At 35.4% G+C, this 23918-nt stretch overlaps 1 protein-coding gene across 4 annotated transcripts in view; it reads right to left on the reverse strand.

Annotated features, from left to right (window-relative positions):
* VPS8 (VPS8 subunit of CORVET complex) overlaps nucleotides 1–23918 on the reverse strand; it is a 262885-nt gene that overhangs the window by 236718 nt on the left and 2249 nt on the right. For all 4 annotated transcript variants that reach the window (XR_013757268.1, XM_079100598.1, XM_079100596.1 and 1 more), the window contains exons 2-7: nucleotides 14748–14982; nucleotides 13921–13989; nucleotides 7958–8088; nucleotides 6180–6273; nucleotides 2160–2192; nucleotides 1052–1106 (exon numbers count right to left, since the gene is read on the reverse strand). Coding sequence is in view for 3 of the 4 variants with exons in the window: in XM_079100598.1 (XP_078956724.1) it covers nucleotides 1052–1106; nucleotides 2160–2192; nucleotides 6180–6273; nucleotides 7958–8088; nucleotides 13921–13989; nucleotides 14748–14900 (535 nt within the window). In the remaining variant the exon portion in view is untranslated. The remainder of the gene's footprint in view (nucleotides 1–1051; nucleotides 1107–2159; nucleotides 2193–6179; nucleotides 6274–7957; nucleotides 8089–13920; nucleotides 13990–14747; nucleotides 14983–23918) is intronic.

Consider the following 23918-nt stretch of genomic DNA (forward strand, 5'->3'; position numbering starts at 1 on the left):
CATTACATGTTAAATAAAGTTTTTGGCATAATAAAAAAATTATAAATAGAAAGCTAAGTTGTTCAAAGGTAACAGAAAATAACTAGTTGTCATTCATACAAAGATGCGAGGCTCTACAGAGATCAAATTATAGTTCTGTTAAAGTATTCTCTAGTAATCCTTATCAAACATTCCTTACTAAATACAGTATTAATGGGTTTTCCATTTACAAAAAGCAAAAGAACACTAGAATCTAGAAAAGAACACTGAAAGGGACAGAAAAATATTATCTAATGGATTTTAAATGGAAAAAAAGAACTAATAAAACTGATTTAAGTCGCAAATAGAAAAAATTTAACTAACTTCTACTATAAAAATGAAACTACCCATATTGTCTTCTCAACTAACAATGTAATTGTGGACAAAAAAAATTTCTTTTTTCAGTTTACAGGGATTTACAATGGAAACAAAAACAAATTTATTGTCAGTGAGAATTACAGAAAATTATAAACCTTGGGGAATTCCTTTCCTTCAAGATCTTTTGAAACACCCATTACTGGGAGTATGATTTAGAATAAAAAAATCACCACCACCACCATCATCAACTGGAGGTAGACAAGATGACAAGGCAAAGTTCCTAGCAACTTTGTTCTTTTTGTATAAGTCTGCAGGAAGTCAAAAAATATGATAGCTTATAAATTCATAAAGAAAAACCCTGTAATAGGTAGTAAAATGAAGCTGTGAGTTAAGTAATTTTTAACTATAAATATATGTACATATTTTTTGAGATGAAGGCCTTACTATAATGGGCAGGTTGGCCTTGAACCAACTATCCTCCTGCCTCATTCTCCTAAGTAGCAGGGATTACAGGCACTAACAATTGCACCCAGCAATCTTAACTATAAAAATATTGACATATTGACATATTTCATATGTTCAATATTACATACCTTTTATGTTTTTCTGGTTTTGTTCATGTAAATGAAGCCCTCTATGAACATGTGATTAAGGAATATAAAACCCAAAAGGATTCTTAATATTTAAAAGTAAAAAAAGTACTTAGAAAATTTACCAAATATTAAAGCCAATCCATGAGATGTACCCACAGCTATCAGACTGGACACTGCCTGAAAACAAAAAGGAAGATTACATTTTAAAATATTGCATCAAAGTTCTTGAAATAATCAGAATTGAATTTGTTGGCCTGCCTTCCCCTAGGCACCAGATGATATATCAACATTATAAATAACAAGAATTTCATCTAGGAGGTAAAAACGGGAAATGAAACTCAGGACATTTTATTTCTGAGAATCCCTCTAAATTTACTCTAAGGGAAACATGATCAAAATTTCATATGTTCAATATTACAGGCAAAAACATGCCACTTAGTCATCTTTAAAGACACTTTAAAAAAGAGTCAAAAAATATGAGGATCCAGACAAAGAAAGACGCACTTATTCAACCCAAGCAAGAGCCTTCTACAAGGCTTGGGCAAGGGATGAGAGCACTTTTGTCCACTTTTTCCACAGGAGCCAAAGTGTACCAGAAACGTTAAAATCTTAGCCCATTTCCTCACCAAGCAACTGATTAAAAAGAAAGCCACAGGAGGGCTGGGGATGTAGTTCAGTGGTCGAGTACTTGCTCAGCATGCAATAAAGTCGGAGGTTCAATCCCCAATACCACCACCAAAACAAGCAAACAAACAAAAGAACCAGCCAGTCACAGGACTAAGAAAAGAGCACATTAGTGTGCTTTCAATATCCCCCATTCTCTACAATCGCCCCCCAGATTTACTATTTGGCAGACTTGGCACTGAAATCCAAAGTTGTTAAGTGTACTATTTACCACAAAATGATTTCACTGAATGCTGTTTTCCACTCCCTACAACAGAAGGGAGGCCAGATTACAGAAGGGTAGGGTGATACTACATACAAATAAACCTGGAAAAGGCTAATCACTGTTCCATTATCTGCATCTCAAACAAAAGCCCAAAAAGTAACAATTAGAAAAAAAGAAAACATTCAACATGGACAAATTTTAAACCTGATTAGTGAGAGTAAAATGACTTAGGAATTTATTATCATAATATTTTATGTAAAAACTTTGAGCATTTTAAGAGTAAATCTAAGAAAACCCAATCAAATAAAAAGCTTACTTTAAAAGGTTTAAAGTGTACTTACAATTGCTGTAGGCAAGCCAGCATCTACTTTGTCCTAAATGGAAAAAAAAAAAAAAAAAAAAAGGTATTTGAAAAGATATTCTCATCTTAAAACAGAAAAAGGTATAAGGCTTCCTCTTTACATATACTTTAATCCAAATTAATTCAGACAAAAGGTAGAATCTTTATTTTTACCCTCAACTAAGAGAAATTACAAAAGCTGTATATATCAACAAAATTGAAAGAGCATGAGAGTGGACGTTATTTTACTAACTATAACAGATGCTTCAGGAAGGGTATTGATTATAAATGGAAATGGAAAGGAAAAAGATAGGTAAGAGGTTCTGTTTTCTATAGTGTAAACAACTGTAAGTCTAACTAGAGAGCCAAAATGATAGGAGTCTATGAAAATTGAACAAAAGGGAAGCCAGAGTTGGTGGCATACTTCTGTGATCCCAAGGACTCGGGAAGCTAGGGTAGGAGGATCTCAAGTTCAAGGTCAACACTGGGAACTTAGCAAGACCCTATTCAAAAAGGGTGGGTGAGGGTTGGGAAAATAGCTCAGTTGGCAGAGTGCTTTTTCTCGCAAGCAGAAGGCCCAGGGTTGGATCCCCAACACTGCAAGAAGGAAAAAAAAAAAAAAAAAAACACAAAAACCCAAAAAGGTGGGTGAGGGGCAGGGTTAGGGATATGGCTCTGTGGTAAAGCACTTCTGGGATCAATCCCCAGTGCTGCAAAAAGAAATTTATTTTAAATAATAACAACAACAAGGAAACCTGCTTAAGACATTCTACTTCAAAGTCCGGGCTTCCTATCCAGCAGATTACCTATTAACCCTCAAGTAAAACCCCAGCAGTGTACATTTAGTTCTTAAGCATAAGAAGGCAAAACACTAAGGGCTAATTCAGTTCCTAACCACTAACTCTGATTGTGGGGAAGTCCCCTAGCTTTTCTGGGTTTTGGTGTCCTCTCCTGTTCAAAGAAGTAGTAAATACTGCCTTATTTATCTCAATAAATAAGTTAAGAATTAACATAAAGAATAATATAAAGGGCTGGGGATATGGCTGAAATGGTAGAGTGCTTGCCTCACAAGCACAAGGCCCTGGGTTCAATCCCCAGTACTGAAGGAAAAAAAAAAGAAGTAAAAAGAATGATATAAATAAAAAAGTATTTATTTGATATTTAGTTTTGAACAATAACAGCTTGCAGTGATCACTGTAGTAGCAATGGCTTTCACACACATATATTACACTGTTTCTTAAATTTGTAGAAATAGAAGCATCAGTATTATTTTGATTTTCTAATTAAGAGACAAGTTTCAAAGAGCTTAACTGACTTGCCCAAGGCTACTCGGTAAGTGTTAGAACTAGGTCTCAAACTCAGCCTCCAGACCAGGCACTCTACATCATTTCTACAACTGTTTTGTTTGTCCCTGTCAATGTGGTCAATTAGTTACTATAACATCTCAGAAGACAGAATCTATTACCCAACTTCGTAGAGCTTCCTGGGAACTAACCTAAGAAACTTTAGTGTGCTGAGAAACATGCAATCACCAAGAGAAACAACAATCACCAAGGTTGCTGGATTCAATGTTCTCGAGAAAAGCATACCAGGTAGGTGTGGGTAGGTGTATGAGTGTGAAGCATGCCTAACATAGTGACTGACAAGAAGTATGCAATAAATATATGATATATGATTGACTTGTGTCCCAGACAGAGAAAAAGAGGAGACAGCAGAAGAAAAACATAAGCTATTGTTCAAAATGGAACCTGAATAATGAAATCAGAAGTCATCTGACTTCAAAAGCTAAAAAGCACAGATGTGGGAAGCATTTTAGAGATTTCAGAATTTTAGTATTGGTGCTGCAACATCTTAGAGTAGTGGTTCTCAAAAGCCAGACTGCATTATAATCACCTGGGATGCCTGTTAAAATGCAGAACCCTATGCTACACTACTAGATTCCAATTCAGTTGGTCTGGGGTGATCCCCAAGAATCTGCATTTTAATAAGCACCTCAGGAGATTCTTGTGCATTGAACATATTTACAAAAACACACCACACTAAGGTATCAATAGTATCTTAAGGTTAATCATCAAAATTATGATTTAAAAAAAAACTTAAAAGGTTGTGTTTAATTAATTTTTAGTATAGTCATGTCACATCACTTTGAGAAGGATTCCTAAATTAAAAAATGAGGTTCACAACTCCAAAAATTTCATCTCTCTTAAATATTTTTTCATGCTTAGACTCCAAAGCCTTGACAATCAAGGCTCTAAGCAATCCTGATAACATCACTAACCATCATGCTGAAGGCACTACTGAGCAACTCCTCAGGAGAAATATCCAAAAATATAACTAGCTTTACATGTTAATAAACCAACCATCACAGAAAAGCATGCAATTTAAATTGAGCTGGTAATCCAAAATTAGGAAGGCACCATATGATGACTGTCAAAGGAAAAGCAGTTTTCATTTTAACATACCAAAGGAGCTCAGCCATAGCAATGAAATAAGAACAGAATGCAAACACTCTGGGATTTATTAGAATTTTCCCCTCCTCTTTAAGAGGGAGGAGAAACCCTTTTAAATAACAGATTTATCTAATCATTGTTCAGTGTCTGAGTTTTAGTTCAGTCTCCATTATTCAAAATATTTTTAAAACTGCACAGGTGGGTCAAATGACTGTTCTGGTTCATCTTGATTTTGAAAGGAATGAATTTCATCACCTACATAAGGATTAAATTCAGAAAACGTCATGGAAATGTAATCCTCAACAGGTGGTTCCTATTCTGGCAAATATGAGTTACTCTCCACCTAAAAAGGGAGGACAATTGCCCAGCTTTCCTCCATTGCTTGACCATCTCTCTAAACTGATCTCATGATACAAAAACTGGGTCAGTATACATCAGTTGCCCAGAGTGAATGCCTTTTTTTTTTTTTTTTGGTGTCTACACTAAGAGCTTCCTCTGATAAACCTGAAAATTGTACAGCAATTTTGGAGTCACAATGCCACTCCTGTAATAACCTCTTACCCTCTTCAAAAATCAAAACCTTTATTTTTTATTTATTCTTTTCCAGTTCATGCATGCTAGTCAAGTGCTCTACCACTGACCTGTAATGCCAGTCCTTGAAACCTTTTTTTCTTATCCAAACTGAATACATAAAATACCAATTAAATTCCATGAAAAGAACATAAAACCACATCAAAGTTCCCAAATAATCTGACCTTATGATTATTACTATTATATATATACTGAATTCAGAAAACTAGAATTGAAAGATTAAAAGTATGAGCTTTGAGGTCAAAGGAAAGTTTGATCAATGTCTAATGTCACTATTAAATATTTTTACGTTAACTTGGCACTCTCAAAAAAGGCTGTAGATATTCTGTTCTAGTCATTATACAAAGGCCACATTCACCAATGTCACTTTCTTTTCACAGTAAGAGGCTCTAAACTTGGAGCCAAAAACACCAATTTTTGAGTAATCATTCTGCTACTTCCTAATGGAATGATGTAAGGCAAGTTAATATCACCTTTCTAAGCCTGTCTTCTCAATTTTAAAATAGGACATAGCTTTACCTACTCTCATAGTTTTAAGAATAAGTGATATAAGTGCATGAAAAGACTTGTGATTTCAAAAGAAAAAAATTGGGTTGTAAAAGATTCTGATCAATCATTTCTCCATATGAAAAGACTAAAAACACAAACACTGTATCTCAACCACACAAAATGGCAACTAACCTGAAAAAGAATATAAAGAAAAGGCAAACAGTGTTTCTTTTAGGCTTGATGCCATATTTCATTTAGGTATACCTGAAACTCTGAGCAGATCTTTATTTTCATGACTGTACTAATTTCTTTGTCAAGATGTGTAGTCATGTCTTAGGAGTCAAAAATAATCATACAAAAACCATGAAAGCCAGATTCTATTTTTCTTAAGCCTCGGGCCAAGAGAAGAGCTGTGCTTTGTTTTATGCTCATTCCTACTTAATTATGCCACTGCAGGTTATAAAGTTGGAGAGAAAGAACAAAATACTTACAGCTGCAGACACTATCTGGGCAGAAATTCCTTTCAGAAGTGAATGTCGCATAACTGATCCATGGAGTGAAAAAGAATCAGGTAATTTCTTTTTCCTTAAAAAAAAAAAAAAATGTTTAAGAACGAACAGATGAATGAGTTGAAAAGGCAAGGTCTCAACACTTTAAAAGAAAAAAAAAAAACATAAAAATAACAAAAGCAGGAAATAACACTATAATTTGTTAGCTCTGTTTTAAAATGGAGTATAAAGAATCTAAGAGTCTCACATCAAGATGGGTACTAAACCCAACCTTGAACCCTAGAGAAGCACAAGCAGGAAAATGAATAAAATCACCATTCCTTTTTCACTAACTGAAACCACTCCTTGCCCACCTTAATAGCAAATACAAGTCACCTCTGTTCTCCAAGGGTTGCCTACAGATCACTCCTCCTACTCTGTATGTCGGCATTGTCTCTACTTGCCTTCCTACCCCTTCCCTTTTTTATTGCCCTCCTGCCTATGATCACACTTCCCATTCTTCAACTAATCACCTTCTCAATGCCTCACTCATTACACATCGTTGCTCCTGCTAACAGCTACTTTCACATACAACCATTAATCATCATACAAAAAGTAACTTTTAAACTTTTACCAGACATTATTGAGTGCCTACTCTGTATGACTGAAAGTATGTTCCTCTCAGTCTAGCTGGAGAAACTGACAACTCTTACAAGATGAAACAGACCAGAAATATGAATATAAGGCAAATAAAGAAGAGTTTAATCTGTTTATTTGGGGTATGTGAGGGATAGGTGTAGAAAAGAGAAGACTTCACATTTGGCCTTGATCAATGACTGTGAGTGTGTTGGGCAAAAAAGCGCAAGCAGAAATGTGAAGATGTAAAGTTGCACAGGGTGCCTGGGGAACACTAAGTACAAACAAGCATGGACCAAGTGAGCTAGAAAGGGAGAGCTCACAGATGAGTTCAAAGTGGTAAGTAGGATCCACAATGACATCACACAAGAGCTTCTGACTTCATTGCACAGACAACAAGACGACATCATAACTTTTAAGCAAGTCAGATCATCAAAAACACTTATCTATTAATAGTACACAGGGATGAACAGGTGAACATATCCAGCAATGGTCCCTACCCCACAAGAAACAACAACCTAAAGAGATAGGACTGATATAGGAAAAATTCAAGAGGAGAAAAAATACACAGCTAACCATATCAGCATTAAAGTTACATGTGAATTCAATAAAGTATTTTATATTATGCATTTCTACTTCTCTTTCTTTTCATGTTTTCTCCAAGAATTTGCAAGGTGAAAGCAGCCAAAAATGAAATTATTCAGTTAGAAGTATTTTCCCTAAATCTTTAATCATCTTTGTGATTCTTCTCTGAACCTGCTCCAAGGGAATGAAGAATGCTAGAGCTTCTCTTTGAGAGTGAGGACAGGAGTCGAGTTCAGGAATCAGAAGGGAGGCAAGGTAGATCAAGCTCCATGTTTACAATACTTACACTGTGCCATGTCTGACTTATACGCCTGGGAGTCCCTGGCTATTATGATGGCTTCTAGGTTCAAATGACATTTCATAGCACCCATCGTTTTATCTTCTCCCTCAACAGTGCCAAACTTTTCAGGCACTAATAAGGACATTATTTCCACATAAGTGGACCTTCTACTTCCCATACAGGGCTTCAACTAACCATACTATACTGTAAAAACAAACTGACATGTTAAATGATCATATATTTCAACCATTCGCAAGTGTGATTTTACATGAATATTTACCTTTTTAAGTTGGTCCTGTCACCACTATCTGAGCTTGCCACAGAAGAAGTATCATAGGAATGAGAATCAATAGTATCAATGTTTAACAAAGTAGGATCCTCAAGAACAAAAGACTCATCTTCATCATCAGTCTAAATTGGAAGAAGAACAACACATTCAAATTTCAAAATATTATATGAGATAAGTCAGATAGGCATTAATGGGTTTTTCCAAGCATTCAAATGCTTATTTCTGCTTTTCATCTCTATTCCTCACATTCTTATTCAACAGAGAGGCATAGTACAGAATTACCATAATTAAATTTCAACTCTACATAGATCTCACTCTCTACAAAGAGTTAATACCAAACACGTCTTTCTTACAGCAGGAAGAAGCAAGAACAGTTATGCAGATTGATACTACCTGCAGAGTACTTCTCCAAATTCAAACCTGACAGATGTTTTCCTAGTTAACCAACAGTCAATGGCTAAAAGAAAATAAATATCACCTGACTATAGTCTACCATAAGATATATGACAAACAGAAGAAAAGCATTCTGCGTAGGAAATAGCATACACAGCCACACTGATTTCACACTATGGCTTTTGCCCATGGAAAAGGAAGTAGTCCAAAATGGCTGGACAATGATAGAACTTGGAGATGATCCTAGAAAAATAAGCTGGGACCCAAACTGTAAAAAGCCTATATTCCATTAAGCTAAGTGGCAGCAGGGCCCAATTCTATCTTGTTCATCACTGTAACCATAGTGCCTAGTAAAACATCTGACTCATAATCAGTAGTCATTTATTTAATAAATTAGTATGCTAAATACAGAGGGCAGTGGGAAGGCAACTGAGATTTTAAAAAGTGGGGAGACATGATGGAAACCATCTTTTAAAAAATTTTTTTAGTTGTAGATGGACACAATACCTTAATTTTATTTATTTATGTGGTGCTGAGGATTGAATCCAGTGCCTCACACATGTAAGGCAAGCTCTCTACCACTGAGCTACAACCCCAGCCGCATGAAAACCGTATTTTAGAGATAAATGGGGCAGAATGAAAAATGGATGAAGCAAGAGCAAGAGAATGAGACACAGGGATTACTAAGGACCAGTGAGAGGGCACTGCAATGTCAAGGAAGAAAGGAGAATCCGGCCTAGGAATGTGGCAGAGATCAGGAGAGGTAATGATGAAAGAGTCATCACTGAGATAAAATCAAAGTCCCTGGTTACCGTTTGGGGAAAGAAATGTGGGGAAAGAAAAGGCAAGTGGGCAGACAAACAGGATTCCAAGGTTTCCAGCTTAAACAATAGGCAAAAAGTGAGACCACTGGACTGAGATAAGAAAACACACAAATAGCAGATAAGCAGGATAAATAACTTGCTTTGTGCAAGTTGATTTTGAGTGACAAATATTAAAGGTTGTTCTGATCCTATCTTCTCTTTCAGCAGATCCACCTTCTGCCTTATGTTTCCAATCAATGTCTTTGATAAAGCAATCTATGCTGATCCCCACTTTCTCCACTCATTCCAAACTATTGACTACTAACCTTGATGAAGTTAATAGTTCTTTCTAGTCAATTCTACTTGCCTATTTTCAGTTAGCAGACTCTTGTCCTCCATATACCATTTAACCTTATTGACCATTCTGCACTTCTTGAAAATTTCTCTTCCCTTGATCTGGTTGACCTTGATCTCCCCTAGATCTCTTTTTCCTGATTCTTCTCCAATTTATATGGACTCTTATCAGTCATGTTCTCTAGCTTCTTCTCAGTCAACCTTTAAAAGCTGTTGTTCCCCCAAAACTATATTCTCAGCTCTCCTCCTACTTCACACACTTCCTACTAGATTAACTTTGTCCATACCTATGGTTTTAAGTACCATGTTATGCTAAAAAGACTACAAAATCTGTCTTCGGCATCAATATTTCTCTTCAGGCTTAGATCTTTATTTACAACTTCTTTTCAGATATCTCCACACATAAGTCTGCTAAGAAAAAGGTTAGCACTGGCAAGGACACATTATGTTACTTGAGAACTATAAAAGATTGAAACAATAGCTGTAAGAAAAGGGAAAGGAAATAATTCAGAAATAAGAACTGTAGCACCAAGGTCTTATGCAAGAAAGTCAATTAAAACCTTATTAGATTTTCTAAAGCAGTCTGGGGACATAATTAAGGAAAACAGATCAGCTAAGTTAAGCCAGGCTTACACAATAAGTGAAAGAAAAAAGTAGAGGAAATAAAAAGAATTCGGGATGTCAAGACTGAAATTAAAGCTACTGCCACATAGTAATCAATTTTCTCCAAACTGACTCCTATCAAATTTCAATTAACTTGTGTGTATCTGTGTATGTAAATCGATGAACTGATTCTAAAACTTGTGTGGAAATGCAAAAGATCAAAAATAATCAAGGCAGTCTCAAAGGACAACAACAAAGTTGGAAAATTTGAAACTAACAGATATCAAGACCTAAAAAATATAAAGGCTGAAGCATTAGAATGTAATATTGGGGGAAGTATAGACAGACCAATGGAATCAGATTCACACACAAGTGAATCCACATTGACTTATGACACAGGTGACACCACAGACAATACTCTCCTCAGTAAATAGTGCTGGCAGACACCTCACACAAACACACGCTCAAAATTCCAGATGAATCACAGATATAAGTATGAAAGGTGAAACAATAAAAATTTTAGAACAAAATAGGATAACATCATCAAGACCTTGGAATTAGCAAAATTTCCATAAAGAGGACACATAAAAAAACAACAATAAAGGAAACGTGTAATAAGCTGAACTGTATTAAAAACTTCTGCTCATTAAAATACACAGTAGTAAAGTAAAAAAGTATCTTATAGAACAATCTCAGCAACTTAGTGAGGCCAGAAGCAATTTGCACGATCCTGTCTCAAAATTAAAAATTAAAAAATGGGCTGGGGATGTAGTTCACTGGTTAAGTGTCACTGGGTTCAATCCCCAGTACCAAGAAAAAAAAAAAAGTAGAATGAATACATAATGAAAAATACATAAAGAATTTTATACAGCAATGGGAATGAATGAACAATTATATACAAAATATTAATGAACCTAAAAACCTAAAACTGGGGAAGTCGGACACACTAGAGTGCATATTCCTTGTATATACGTGCATGTGTACAAAAGTACATTATCCCATGGATGTGAAGTACAAAGCAGGCAAACCAATCAGTGGCAGAGGTTAGACAGAATACTGGGTACTGACAGAATACAAGAGTCACCCTTGGGATGCTGGTAATGTTTCACTTCTTTATCTGAATTGTGGTTACAAAGGTTGTTTCTTTTGTATAAAAATTCATCATGCTGTACACTTATGATTCGTGTGCCTTTCTATATGTGTGTTATATTTCAATAAAAAGTTCAAAAAGACATTTCTTCCTGAACAATCCGACAGTCAGATCAAAGTAAACCCAGGACTACCCTCAGAGACTGGGAGGTTAGGAAGGATCAAGAGATTTGGTCTTGATGAGGTCAATGAACAAGTTTAAGGGAAGTAAGGGAATGGTAGAAGGAAGTTATGGTTAAAGAAAAGAATTTCAGGGGCTGGGGTTGTGACTCAGTGATAGAGCACTTGCTTAGCATGTATGAGGCATTGGGTTCAATTCTCAGCACTGCATATAAACAAATGAATAATAAAAGTCCATCACATCTAAAATAATTTTTAAAAAAAGAAAAGAATTCCAAATTTAAAAACCTCAGAGACAGCAGAGTTTCAAAGACTGACAAGTCTAGCAATATTATTTCATGATCTAAGTTCTTAGATCTAGCATGTCTTGGTAATCTCCAACTTCTCGTTTATAAAAAATATCTTGGATGTCTTTTTCTTCCCAGCCTCTGTACAAGTTGATATTAATGAACATTATAGAACAGACATCCATATATCCTGGGGCAAGGACTTATTTACATTTCTGCTCCCTTCATTTTTTTAAAGTAACTTTCTTTAATACTGTATTCCCTACAGTCTTAAATGCTCTACAATTGAAACTATCTTTTCTTGTACTTATCTACCTGCCCAGTTCCCTGGAAGTATAAAGGCTGGTCAATTTCCTATCCCATCTCTCTCTCAAGGATGCAGTCATACAGTACCTGATAAGCCCAGCATCTAACACCATGCCCCAAACATACCAGGCACCAAATTATACTTTGGATAATAACACTATTATCTTCTTGGTAAATCACTAATGATAGTACTTATTGTTACTCAGAGATAAGAAATTGTTCACTGACACTCCTTCAGTATGAAGCACAGTCTTATTCATATGAGCATTATTTTCTTTGCCAATATTATATAAAGATGTACAAATAGGGCATTATATACAGTCTTCTAAAATTATTTTTATTTCATATTTAGTAAAATAATTAAAATCAGGATGTGATTAAGATCATATTAACAAAACTGACTAAATCTTCTCAACTCTAAATAAAAAGATTTCCCTATATTAGAAAGTAATATATAAAGAACATTTCACTATAACAGGATACTCTTTCAGGGCCCAATGCCACCTTTGTCAAAAATAAAACTGCTTAAGTCTCAATACAGATCATACAATTTGAAGTTAAAATAAATTCAAAGGAACAGCTACATCAAACTGATATAGAAAATAGAAACGGAAGTCATAAAAGACACAATTCACAAAGAAAGCAGTTTACATTCTATGAGTGCTGCCTACAACCCTAAAAGTACAGGTAAAGAAGGGGTACAGACAGAGTTCCAACTCACTCAGAGATACAGTTATAAGTGGGCCTTTCTCTTGGGGAACAGTTGTATCCTCAACTTTTGGAAAACAAAACTACAGATCCAAAATAGATTTATACATATAGTCTTTTCCAAATTGTAAGCTGAAACCTCCAAGAAAAGTCTTAAGTAGGTTTTTAAAAGGTCAAAAAGACTGAGCTGAAGAGTTGTCAATAGTACATAGCAACTGACATACATTCACTGACTATGTACTTTTACAAAGCCCTTTCGGCCAATTCGGAAAAGAATAACACCATTTCAAAGCTTAAAAACTGTGTGGTGCACACCTGAAATCCCAGTACTCTGAAGGCTGGGACAGGAGGATTGCAAGTTCAAAGCCAGCCTCAGCAAAAGCGAGGCACTAAGCAACTCAGGAAGACCCTGTCTCTAAATAAAATACAAAATAGGGCTAGGGATGTGGCTCAGTGGTTGAGTACACCTGAATTCAATTCCTGGTACCAAAAAAAAAAAATTTAAAAACTTTCTAATTAGCATGCTATTCATAAAATAAAAATACTAGAACATTTGTTTCCTTCATGTAGAAGAGTGATGAAGTTCATTATAAGGTTGCAAAATGTTCTTTAGTATCAGAGGATGAGCTATTTGGTGATCACCAACAGAGATAACTAATTATTAACAACACATAATATGAATCTTAAAAGTAAAATGAATTTAGTATTTCAATTTACTTAATAAAATAACAAAGAAAAAATATGTATTTGTTTTTATTCATTTATTTATTTGGTGCTGGGGATTGAACCCAGAGCCTTTTACAAGCTAATATGCCCTCTACCACTGAGTTATACCCCTAGTTCTAATAAAATATATTTTTTAACTCTGCTAAGTATTGGACATTGTGCTGGACACAGAAACTCTAAAGATAAATAAGACATGATTTCTGTCCTTAAAAAGTTTCCAAATTAGATTGGTGCTATCCAACAGAAGTTTCTGCAATGATGGAAATATTCTGTACCTATGCCGTCTATTAGAATACGACATGACTACTAAACTCCTGAAATATATGCTTTGTGCAGCTGAGAAATTGAACTTTTACTTAACTGGAATCAATTTAAATTTTAAATTAATGCATTTGATTAGTAGCTACCATATTGGATCATATAAATCTAGATACACACATCATAACTAACCCAAAGCATTAAAATCAATGCCAAAAAATGACAGTGATCATTAATATTTACTTACCTCATTCAGTATGCTTTCAAGTGTTGGAGGAGTATCAACTTGAGGAATATCAAATTCCTTGTCATCGATCTAAACAAAGAAAAGAAACAGATGCTCACATAATGATGCCTTTCCCCTTAATACAGTGAAGGTGTTTTAATTTATTACAACCATTGTCAATTAAAAGACAAACTGACTACCAAACTGACTAGTTAACTCAGTAATCCATGACAAGAAGGGTCAGATCAAAATGTTACAGAATTGTTACCTTTCCTATTTACACTTTCAGTGACTACCAAGGACATGTATGCATGAACTGTACTATCATGACAGCCTATTCCAGAAAGCTCTGGCTGTAGGACTTTTGCACCTGCTTTGTGAAACATAATAAAACACCTAATTTCCTAAGTTTAGACATAAGTCATAAGCAACATACAAAATCTGACATCATGTTTCTTAGCTATTTCATGAATTAATGTGAGAGATGATTAAGTCAGGTAATGTCATTAAATACGGTGGTAGAAACCCATTAATATTCAACCAATGGGGGAAAAAGTTGCTGTGTAAGATAAGAATTCTAAACCCACCACTAGCTCTATGACCTTAAGAAGTCATTTAACCTAGCTGCACACCAGAATCTTCACCTATAAAAATGGATTTTCATATCATTGTGAGAGCTTTGAAACTCAAAAGACAACGTGAATCAAATTCTGACCACTGCAATGGACCAAAGAGTTATAATATCTCCTAAAACTGTCCACAGACAGATTAAGAATATCTGGGTCATAAAGCACACTCTAACCAACACTTTGATTAAAATCATCACTTGACAAAAGTTGAAATTTTACCAGATCATTTTTGAACTCCAGTTCCTTGTCCAGATCTATGTAAGAGAATTTTGAAAGTGAAGCTTCTAGATTAAAAGACTTATTCAGTTCTTCTTCAGCAGTTTTGGCACAAAGGTTCTGTTCCACATTCTCATGGTCTGGTTCATTTTCCATATTTACTTTTCATAAATATATTCAATCAATCCAAGTAAGTATTCATCTTCTTTTTGGCTTTAGATTGCAATGATTTAAATCTCTTTTTTAAAAAAGAAAGAAAAGTATCATTTACATTTCTTTTTGTCAACTGGACATTCCAAAGCCTTACCTGGTCAGATCTCACTTGGTCATCTGGTTATAGGCAAAGAGAAACATTCTACCCTGTAGGGTAGAATATGGGGGGAGGGACTCCCACAAGAGCACAAAGAAAGAACATACTCTGATTCAAGGAGCCTGGGAAGTTGTCCACCACCCAAAGTCATAAAACTGGTTACAATGACAGTCATGAATTTGTAGGCTCAGCCACTAGACCTGTACCAACTAGACTGATGTATCTGACAGCATGAGAGTACAATGGTGCCAAGAGCTACAATTAATACGTTCCTTGTGTTCCCAAATCCCAGAGTAACTCTTCATTCTCTTAGAGATAAACATAAAGAACAGCTTTGTGGTTGGTATCCATGTGGGGCCACAGATGCCTCAGGGAACTTACCACAGACACCAAGAACACAGACCTAGTTAGTTAATAAAACACTAGCATACCTAAGGGTTCAGACATATTATGGGAGACCCCAGGATAAAATAATTACACAACCAACCAGAGGTTTCTATAAAGAAAGCCAATCATAGAGAAACATGGACTTTTTTAGGGAAAAATGAAATACTAAATAAAACTAGAAATGCTTACTTTTTTTTCATATTTCACAGCTCTAAACAGTAGAATCTTATGTTCTATCAAAAACAGATAATATGGTATACTTTCAAAATTGTTATTTCTAAAAAACTAAAAATATATTTTAAAATCTGTACAATAACAACTTAATATTATTCTTTTAAGTGTTTTGAGGTGGTATTATAATTAGGCTACAAGAATTAACTTTTTAAAATCCTCTTAGCTGTGCCTGTTTAGAATAAAGTAAAAACATGAAAACAGAAACATTATAGTAATAATGATAATAAAAATAAAGGTCATTTTATTTCTTAATCTAGGTATTTTCCACAGTACAGTATTCTCCCCTTATCCAGTTTTACTTTCTGTGGTTTTGGTTATCCATAGTCAACCTTGATCTGAAAATACTACATGGAAATTTTTCAGAAATAAAGAATTCATAAGTTTTTAAATTGTGTGCTCTATGGATAGTGTGATAAAAATCTCACACCATCCTGCCTGTCCCACTTGGAATGTAAATCATCCCTTTGTTCAGTGTATCCACAGTGTATATTCTACTCACCTGTCAGGCTTGGTTATCAGATCAACTGTCACAGAATTGCAGTGCTTTATCAAAGTAACCCATATTTTACTTACTAATGGCCCCAAAGAATAAGAGTGGTGGAATGAGACAGACATCATTATCATATCTACATGTATGATTACACGAATAGTATGAATCTACATCATGTACAACTATAGAAATGAAATGATGTTCCCCCATTTGTGTATAATGAATTAAAATGCAGTCTGTAAAAATTTTTTTAAAATTAATTAAAATAAAGAATAAGAGTTGTGATGCTGGCTGGCAACCTGAATATGTCAAAGAGAAGTCATTAAGTGTGACATTTAAGTGAAGATAAAAGTTATTGACTTAATAAGGAACAACAACAAAAATATGCTAAGGTCATTAAGAACTATAGTAAGAATGAATCTTCTACCTATGACATTGCAAAGAAGGAAAAAAATCTGCTAGTTTTGCTGTTGCACCTTAAACACAAAGCTTATCGCCATAACATGTGATAAGCACTTCATTATTCAACTCATTTCAACTCATCATACAGGCATTGTGTCACATCATCACAAGAAGGATGTATATATAACAACTATTTTCATAGCATTTATATTGTATTACACATTATAACTAATCTAGAGATGACTTAAGTATTCAGGAGGATATGTGTAGGTTATTTGCAAATACTGCATTATTTTAAATAAGGGACCCCTGTGTCCACAGATTTTGATATCAATCAGCTAGGGGATCCTGGAACCAGTACCCCATGAACACTGAGAGATGAGTGTATACAGTTTGATACTATCTGCAATTTCGGGCATCAACTAGGGATCTTGGAATGTATCCCCCAAGGATGGAGGTGGCAGCCACTGTACCAAACCACCAGCAAATCTCAGTGCAAAGCTGTTTCAAACTACACACTGCACTTGGGGGCTATAATCACCATTACCACCAACCCTTAGTCCACACAGTGAACCCTTCAGAGTATTATTTCTTAAAGTAAAAAAAAAAAAAAAAAAAAAAAGAAAAGAAAAAGGCTGGCAACAATTGAGCCACTGAGATAACTTAATATTTTATAATGAATGAAGGCTGGGAATGTAGCTCAGTCAGTGGCAGAGTGCTTGCTTAGCATGTACAGAGAGCCCAGGTTCAATCCCTAGGACCATGAAACATAGAAAATAAAATAAAAGCTAACTAAGATTAGTTGCTTTTAAGTAGCATTCCCCAAACTCACTAATAATTTTATCTAATAAGGCTCATTGTTTTAGCACCTATAACTTCACTTCTTTTAATGTTTCATTTTCATCATATTAAAAGAAATAAAAAACTACTATGTATAAGATATGGAGATACGTGAAAACTGATTTTTAAAGAGTTGAAACCAACTTTTCTAGTACCAAATGTATACTAATTTCTTTGACCTGGTACAGAAAATAGACTAATGCTCTGTCCTACAAAGCACATGCCATCAATACATTCCTAGAAGACAGAACTGAGGGTATTCTGTATCTGGCAACATTTAAAAGTATCTTTAAGACAGGAGGATTGCAAGTTCAAAGCTAGCCTCAGCAATAGCTGAAGATGCGGCTCAGTGCTTCAGTGCCTCTGAGTTCAATCCCTGGTACCCAAAAAAATAAATAAATAGAAGTATCTTTCCAACATCAGGTACTAAATGTACTGTTCCTTAGCAAAGAACCAAATGAGATAGCGGTACTAATGTTTATATGCCTTTCTTCAAAGAAGACTGAATTGGTTCATGACAAGTTACGTTTTGATAGTCTTTTGCTGTTACTTGTACCACTAAGCAAAACAGCTACAATTATTCAAGAACTATTCACAAACATACATAATATAATTCACATTCAGTGATTCCCAAGTTTTATTCCTCTCCAGTTTTTTAAGTAGTGGAAAAGACCATACGGAAAAAAATTTTTAGACTTTTAAAAAGTTTAATAATCTAAAATGCTTAATACTTCACATTGGTCTTTCAAAGTAACTCAAAAATGAAAACAATATTTTTCTGCTTCTTTTAATTTCCTTTCTGAAGTTAAGATGCTCCAAGACCAAATAACAATTCAGCATCTATGAACATCAACATCCCTTGAAGTATCAAGTAATCAAGCATTCCCTGAAGAAAGAACATCCTCCTGTCACGGGACCCTACTCCATTACCAACTTTACCTCACTGAGCTCCTTTTACTAATGTTACAACAAAGAGCAAAGAACATAATCCAAACAGAACACTATACCAGATGTGAATCCAGACTTTACCAGGTCCTGCAAGTGATCTTGGTCAATATGGTTACCCTTTCCAAACCCCTTTATTTCTAAATCTGTGAAATGGAACAGTGTGGAAATCTGTGTTGTCTGCTCAGAATAGCATCTCTTGTCCCAGGAAGGGCTCCTTAAACTATATGCTTTATGTGTAGGCCCCAGTAAAAACTCCCTTAGTAAAAGAGAGAATGTGATATAGCCAGTGTCCTTCACCAGCAGTCAGTAAAATAGAACTGAGGAGGAAGCACCACTTCCATGGTTCTCTAAACAATGAGCAATAAGGCTGAGCAGCCCCTAGATTTCCACCCCACACCCTTGTATTAAAAAAAAGTCACTCATTGAACACTTATCAACTGAACACCCACTAAGCATCTATCGCTGAAGACCCAACTCTACCAACAGAATTTATATTCTAGGTACAGATTCTCTAGAATGAAATCAATCTTTTAAAAGAAAGGAGGAGGAAAGAGAATCCTGGTATCACTCAAGGCCCAGGTTCTAGTCTTCCAAGAAGTGAGCTCTGCCCACAGCCTTCGGGCAGTTTGGCTATATAAATCTATATACTCTCCTATACTCTCCTCTATACCTTCTTTTTCTTTTTACTTTTAGTCACAACTCAGAGTCCTGACTCTGAGGAATACAACTACTTATCTTAAAGTGCTACCAAAATGACTGTAAAGCATTTAGAATGATGCCCGACCACAGAGTAATTTTCAGGAAACATTAGCTATTATCATTTACACTTTCCTCAAGATTTCCAAATTTCTAAAGTTAAAGACTCTAAAACAAGATCCAGTATTTCTGTAAAAGTCTAACCGAAAGTGCTAAGTGTATCCTACAGGTATCTTCTGATATCACTACGGCAGTTTCTTTATGAGCTGAATGATGGTTTGTCTGAGACTAGTGTAGTCCCCAGCAAAATCATCAGATACTTAATAAAAACCTTTAATTATGATCTTGAGAGTGTCTTATACTACTGCTCATTCTAAAACCATGTTTTGGCCTTTTTTCACATCAACACTGGTCTACACTTTATCACTGAAGTCAACTATGTCATCTTCCTTAGCTCTTCTTTAGTCACTTTTCAGCAGCTATTCTTTTCTTCTTATTAGCAAATTTTTCTAGCCCAAATAAACCCGAAGTTACCCTATTCCAATTTTTTTTTAAAGAACAGATCTCTAGGGCCGCTTCTGTGAATTTTTCAGAAATTAACTGAGCTATGGCTGCACCTATGGTAGAAAGAATGACAGTGTCCAAAGATGCCAGTTCTAGTTCCTTGGACCTTTACATGGCAAAAGGGACTTTGCAAGTATGATTAAATTAGGACCTTGAGATGCAGAGATTATTGTGAATTATTCATGTGGGCCCAATGTAATCATGTAGGTACTTAAGGGGAGAAGACAGAGGCTGAAGAGTGTCACAGAGCTGGAGAAAGTAATATGACAACAGAAGCAAGGTCAGAAAGATGCTATATTATTGCAGACTTTGGAAATGGAGGAGGGTGCCAGAGACAGAGAACACAGGCAGCCTCTAGAAGCTGCCAAAGACAAGAAAATGGATTCTCTCCTAGAGCCTCCAAAAGGACCAAAGTCCTGTTCTAACACCTAGTGAGACAGGTGTCAGACAGACAGGAACTACAAAACGTAATACATAATAAATGTGTGTCAAGCCATTAAATTTGTGCAATTTGTTATGGTAACAATAGGAAACGAATATATAAACTTCAGTTAATTTGTTTTTGACCACATTTCCAACATTCTGAAATACTAACCCCTCCCTTGTCAGTTGGTGTTATACTCATTTATTGAGGAAGCCCTTCATTCCAACCTACAGACCAATGATGAAATACTAAATATATCATGCCTAATATAACACATTTGATGCAGTTGCTACTTCAAATATCACTTAACACTATCCCAGTACAAAGGGTGACAATGAACTGCTCATCTCTTCCTGTTGAGATGGAATTCTATAACTATTTCTTCACCCAATTACCAGATGATCCAAAATTTTTATAGTTCTTAAGAGAATGCCATACTAGACAAGACCTGAAGACAACACAATAGCTTATGTAACTATTTTTTTAGTCTCTCCCAGAATGAAAACAGATTAATCTAATAGGAAATGTATGCCATGGAATCATTATTACCAAGGATGCTGTTAAACTAATAATAGTCCAGACTTAAGATTATCTGAAATCTTAATAATTGCCAAGGTTATTTCCTCTTAATAAGGTTATTCCCAACCAATTAATAATAGGGTTAAGGACCATAAAAGAAGATATGTACCATATAAACAGTAATGACCCCATTATTACTGGCCAACTGAGTAAGAACTCTAGAATGTGACCTATAATGGACCAGGTCAGTATGGAACTCTGGCTAGCTTTTCACACTGGCAAACATTCCCAACTGTTTTCAAGTTCTAAGATCCTGTTTAATTCTGACATTCTTTCCTTATGTCCTTATAAGATATGCTTCACATCACAGAGAAATCAAGTTTTTTTTAAATTTACTACATTGTGATAGAGATCATGAAAACATGATATGAAAACAATGTAACATGTTAGCTTCCTTTCTGGCCTTCCTAAAGGGGAGTATTTCTCTTCTAATTCTTTGTTTTGTTTTCTTGTGGTTGGTTTGTGAAGAAAACAAAAAACAGAGTTAACTTCTACTAGAACTGACTGATCTTTTAAGGTTCCCCAATGCCTACAGGATAAAATTCCAAATTCTGAGATTATGGTTCCAGAAACATCTGACCTCCCTATTTCCTTCTTCCTATACAACTAAACTTGTTATTTGAACTCAGAATCTTTCATGAATAGCTTCCTCCCTCCTTCCACATCACCTCAAGCTAATTCACCTGCTCTTTTCTTTTCCTCTACATTTATCTAAGTTCCTTCTTTCCTTGTGGGCACTGTTCAGATTGGACCTATCACCTCTTCCTTCCCTAATCATACCCTAATCCAGAAGGCATGTCTTTGTTTGTTTGTTTGATGGTGGTACTAGAGACTGAAGGCAGGAATGTTCTACCCCTGAAATGCATCCCCAGCCTTTTTAAATTTTGAGACAGGGTCTTACCAATTTGCAAGGCTAGCCTTCAAACTGTGATCCTCCTGCCTCAGCACTGCTAGTTGCTGGGATTAATGGTGTGCAACATCACACCTGGCTAGCATGTCTTTTTCAAAACTGTCTTGATGCTTTCCTCAATTTGTTAGTTGATTTGCCATATGACTATATCTCTTCTCCCCAAATAGGCAATAAAAATGGGGCCATATTTCCACATCACTGACTTGTATACTATGTAGAATTTTTTTAAATTTGTTGATTAACACAGAATTGGAAGACAGAAATAACACCTGTTAAAATTAAACATGAGTTTTATTACCTGTAATTGTTAAGCTTCAGAGGATATTATTTGACTCACAATATATAGGAATCTGTGCCACAATAATCCATGTTACAACTGAGTTCTATTTTTCTGTAATCAAGCTTGTCAGCCACTACAGGTCATATTTATCAGGTATCAGCTAAAACTGTTTCATAATAAATAAATAAATCTTTGGTCTTATTTTACCAGACACCTCTTAATATGCACCCAGAATACTGTTCTTCTCTTCTATCACAATTATCACACTACATTATTTCTTCATTGTCTAAACCACCACCCCCCCACACACACACACACACTAGAATGTAGGAAGCAAAGACCAGATCTGCCCTATTCTCCATGATATTCCCTAATTACAGTGCCTAATTATATGGGAGCTCATCAATTGAGCCATCTATTTATCCAACCTCCACTCCCTATGAAAACAGTCACTCAACACTGCACCACTGGCTTCCAGAACCTGAAATAGAAGTTTTGATTATTCAATATAAGGTATGATTAGTCACTCTATTCCAAAAAATCTCCCACCTGCGCAAGTTCCATTCTTTGCATCTGCAGGAGTTTCTTTGTTCTTTTTTAGATCCCTAAGAATGATTTTGTGTGTGTGTGGAGGGGTATAACCAGGATTGAACCAAGGGGCACTTAACCACTAAGCCACATCCCCAACCTGTTTTTGTTTGTTTTTAACCTTGAGACCTGCTCTTCCTAAGTTGCTTAGGGCTCGCTAAATTGCTAAAACTGGCTTTGAACTTGCGACCCTCCTGCCTCATGCTCCCAAGCTGCTGGGATTACAGGCATGTACAAAGGCCCAGCTAAGAACAAAATTTTTTTAAATATTTAGTTTTCAATAGACTTTTATTTATTTATATGTGGTGCTGAGAATCAAACCCAGTGCCTCACACACGCTAGGCAAGCACTCTGCACTGAGCCACAACCCCAGTCCCAAGAACAATTTTTTTAATGATCACTTAGCCACAAACTCAATAATCTCAAATATTTCATGTTCTTTCACGTTAATTCATTTATACATAAAAACAGTAGCTATGTATCACATATCTGTTCAATTTATGGGAATTCAACTATTATCTTCAGTGAGAAGAGAAGCAGAAAACAAGAAAAAAATTATTCACAGAAAGCCAGGCACTTCCCCTCAATAACTGTATGTTTCATAGTAAATACAAAATAGGAGGTGGACATCTGTTGTCCTTTTGGTCAGTCTGTTTCTGCATACCTCGTACACAAGCAATCTACTTCATCTGCATTCAAAATCATAAAAACAGCATGCTGTTCCAACATGAGCAAACACTGGCTGTGTTGGACTTCCTGAGAAATCATATTTCAGTCTCTAATATGACTGCTTTTCAGGGTACTGAATTTTCAAGATACTGTTCAGGAGTACTTTAAAGATAACAATTTTCACCTTACGCAGGAACTTCAAAAACAGACTATTAGATGCAACAGCACTATATATTGGGGTGAGTTGTTTGCTTGGTCCTGAAGTTCCTTCCCATTTAGGTAACAAAAGCCCAAAGTGCTTACAGCTATCACTATGAAAAAGTCTATGAAAAACTCTGCTTCTTTTCCTCCTCTCTTGGAAAATTGTTTAAATGAGAAGAGTTGCCACTTAAAACTTATGAAGTATACAGAGAATAACAAATGTTAAAAAGAAAAGTGGAGGAAAGGAACGATACCTGAGATCTCCTCATACACAGTGCTAAATTAAGTTAGTCCTACCAATTGGCAGACACACAATCCACAGGAGCACTCATTCTAGAAAAGAAAGATCTAATCTATCACAATGTACAGAATAAAAGGACTACAAATACATATATTATGTCTAAGTACTAATATTATATATCAATTTCTTATCAACATGTATATAAGGTGATGAATAAAATGAATGCAAGAGAAAAATGACTTCTTTCCAGTTTCTAAGAAGTCCTATTATAATAATCTCCCTTCAAAGATTCACCCCAATCCCAAATGTCTCCTAAGAAACACAAAAATATAACTAGTGTATAACTAGTGTAGATGAATTATCAGTTAAATGCACAAAAGACAGGATTCCAAGCAAGTTACAGGCTGAATA

Source organism: Sciurus vulgaris (genome assembly GCF_902686455.1).
Source record: "Sciurus vulgaris genome assembly, chromosome: 10".
NCBI classification, from domain to species: Eukaryota; Metazoa; Chordata; class Mammalia; order Rodentia; family Sciuridae; genus Sciurus; species Sciurus vulgaris.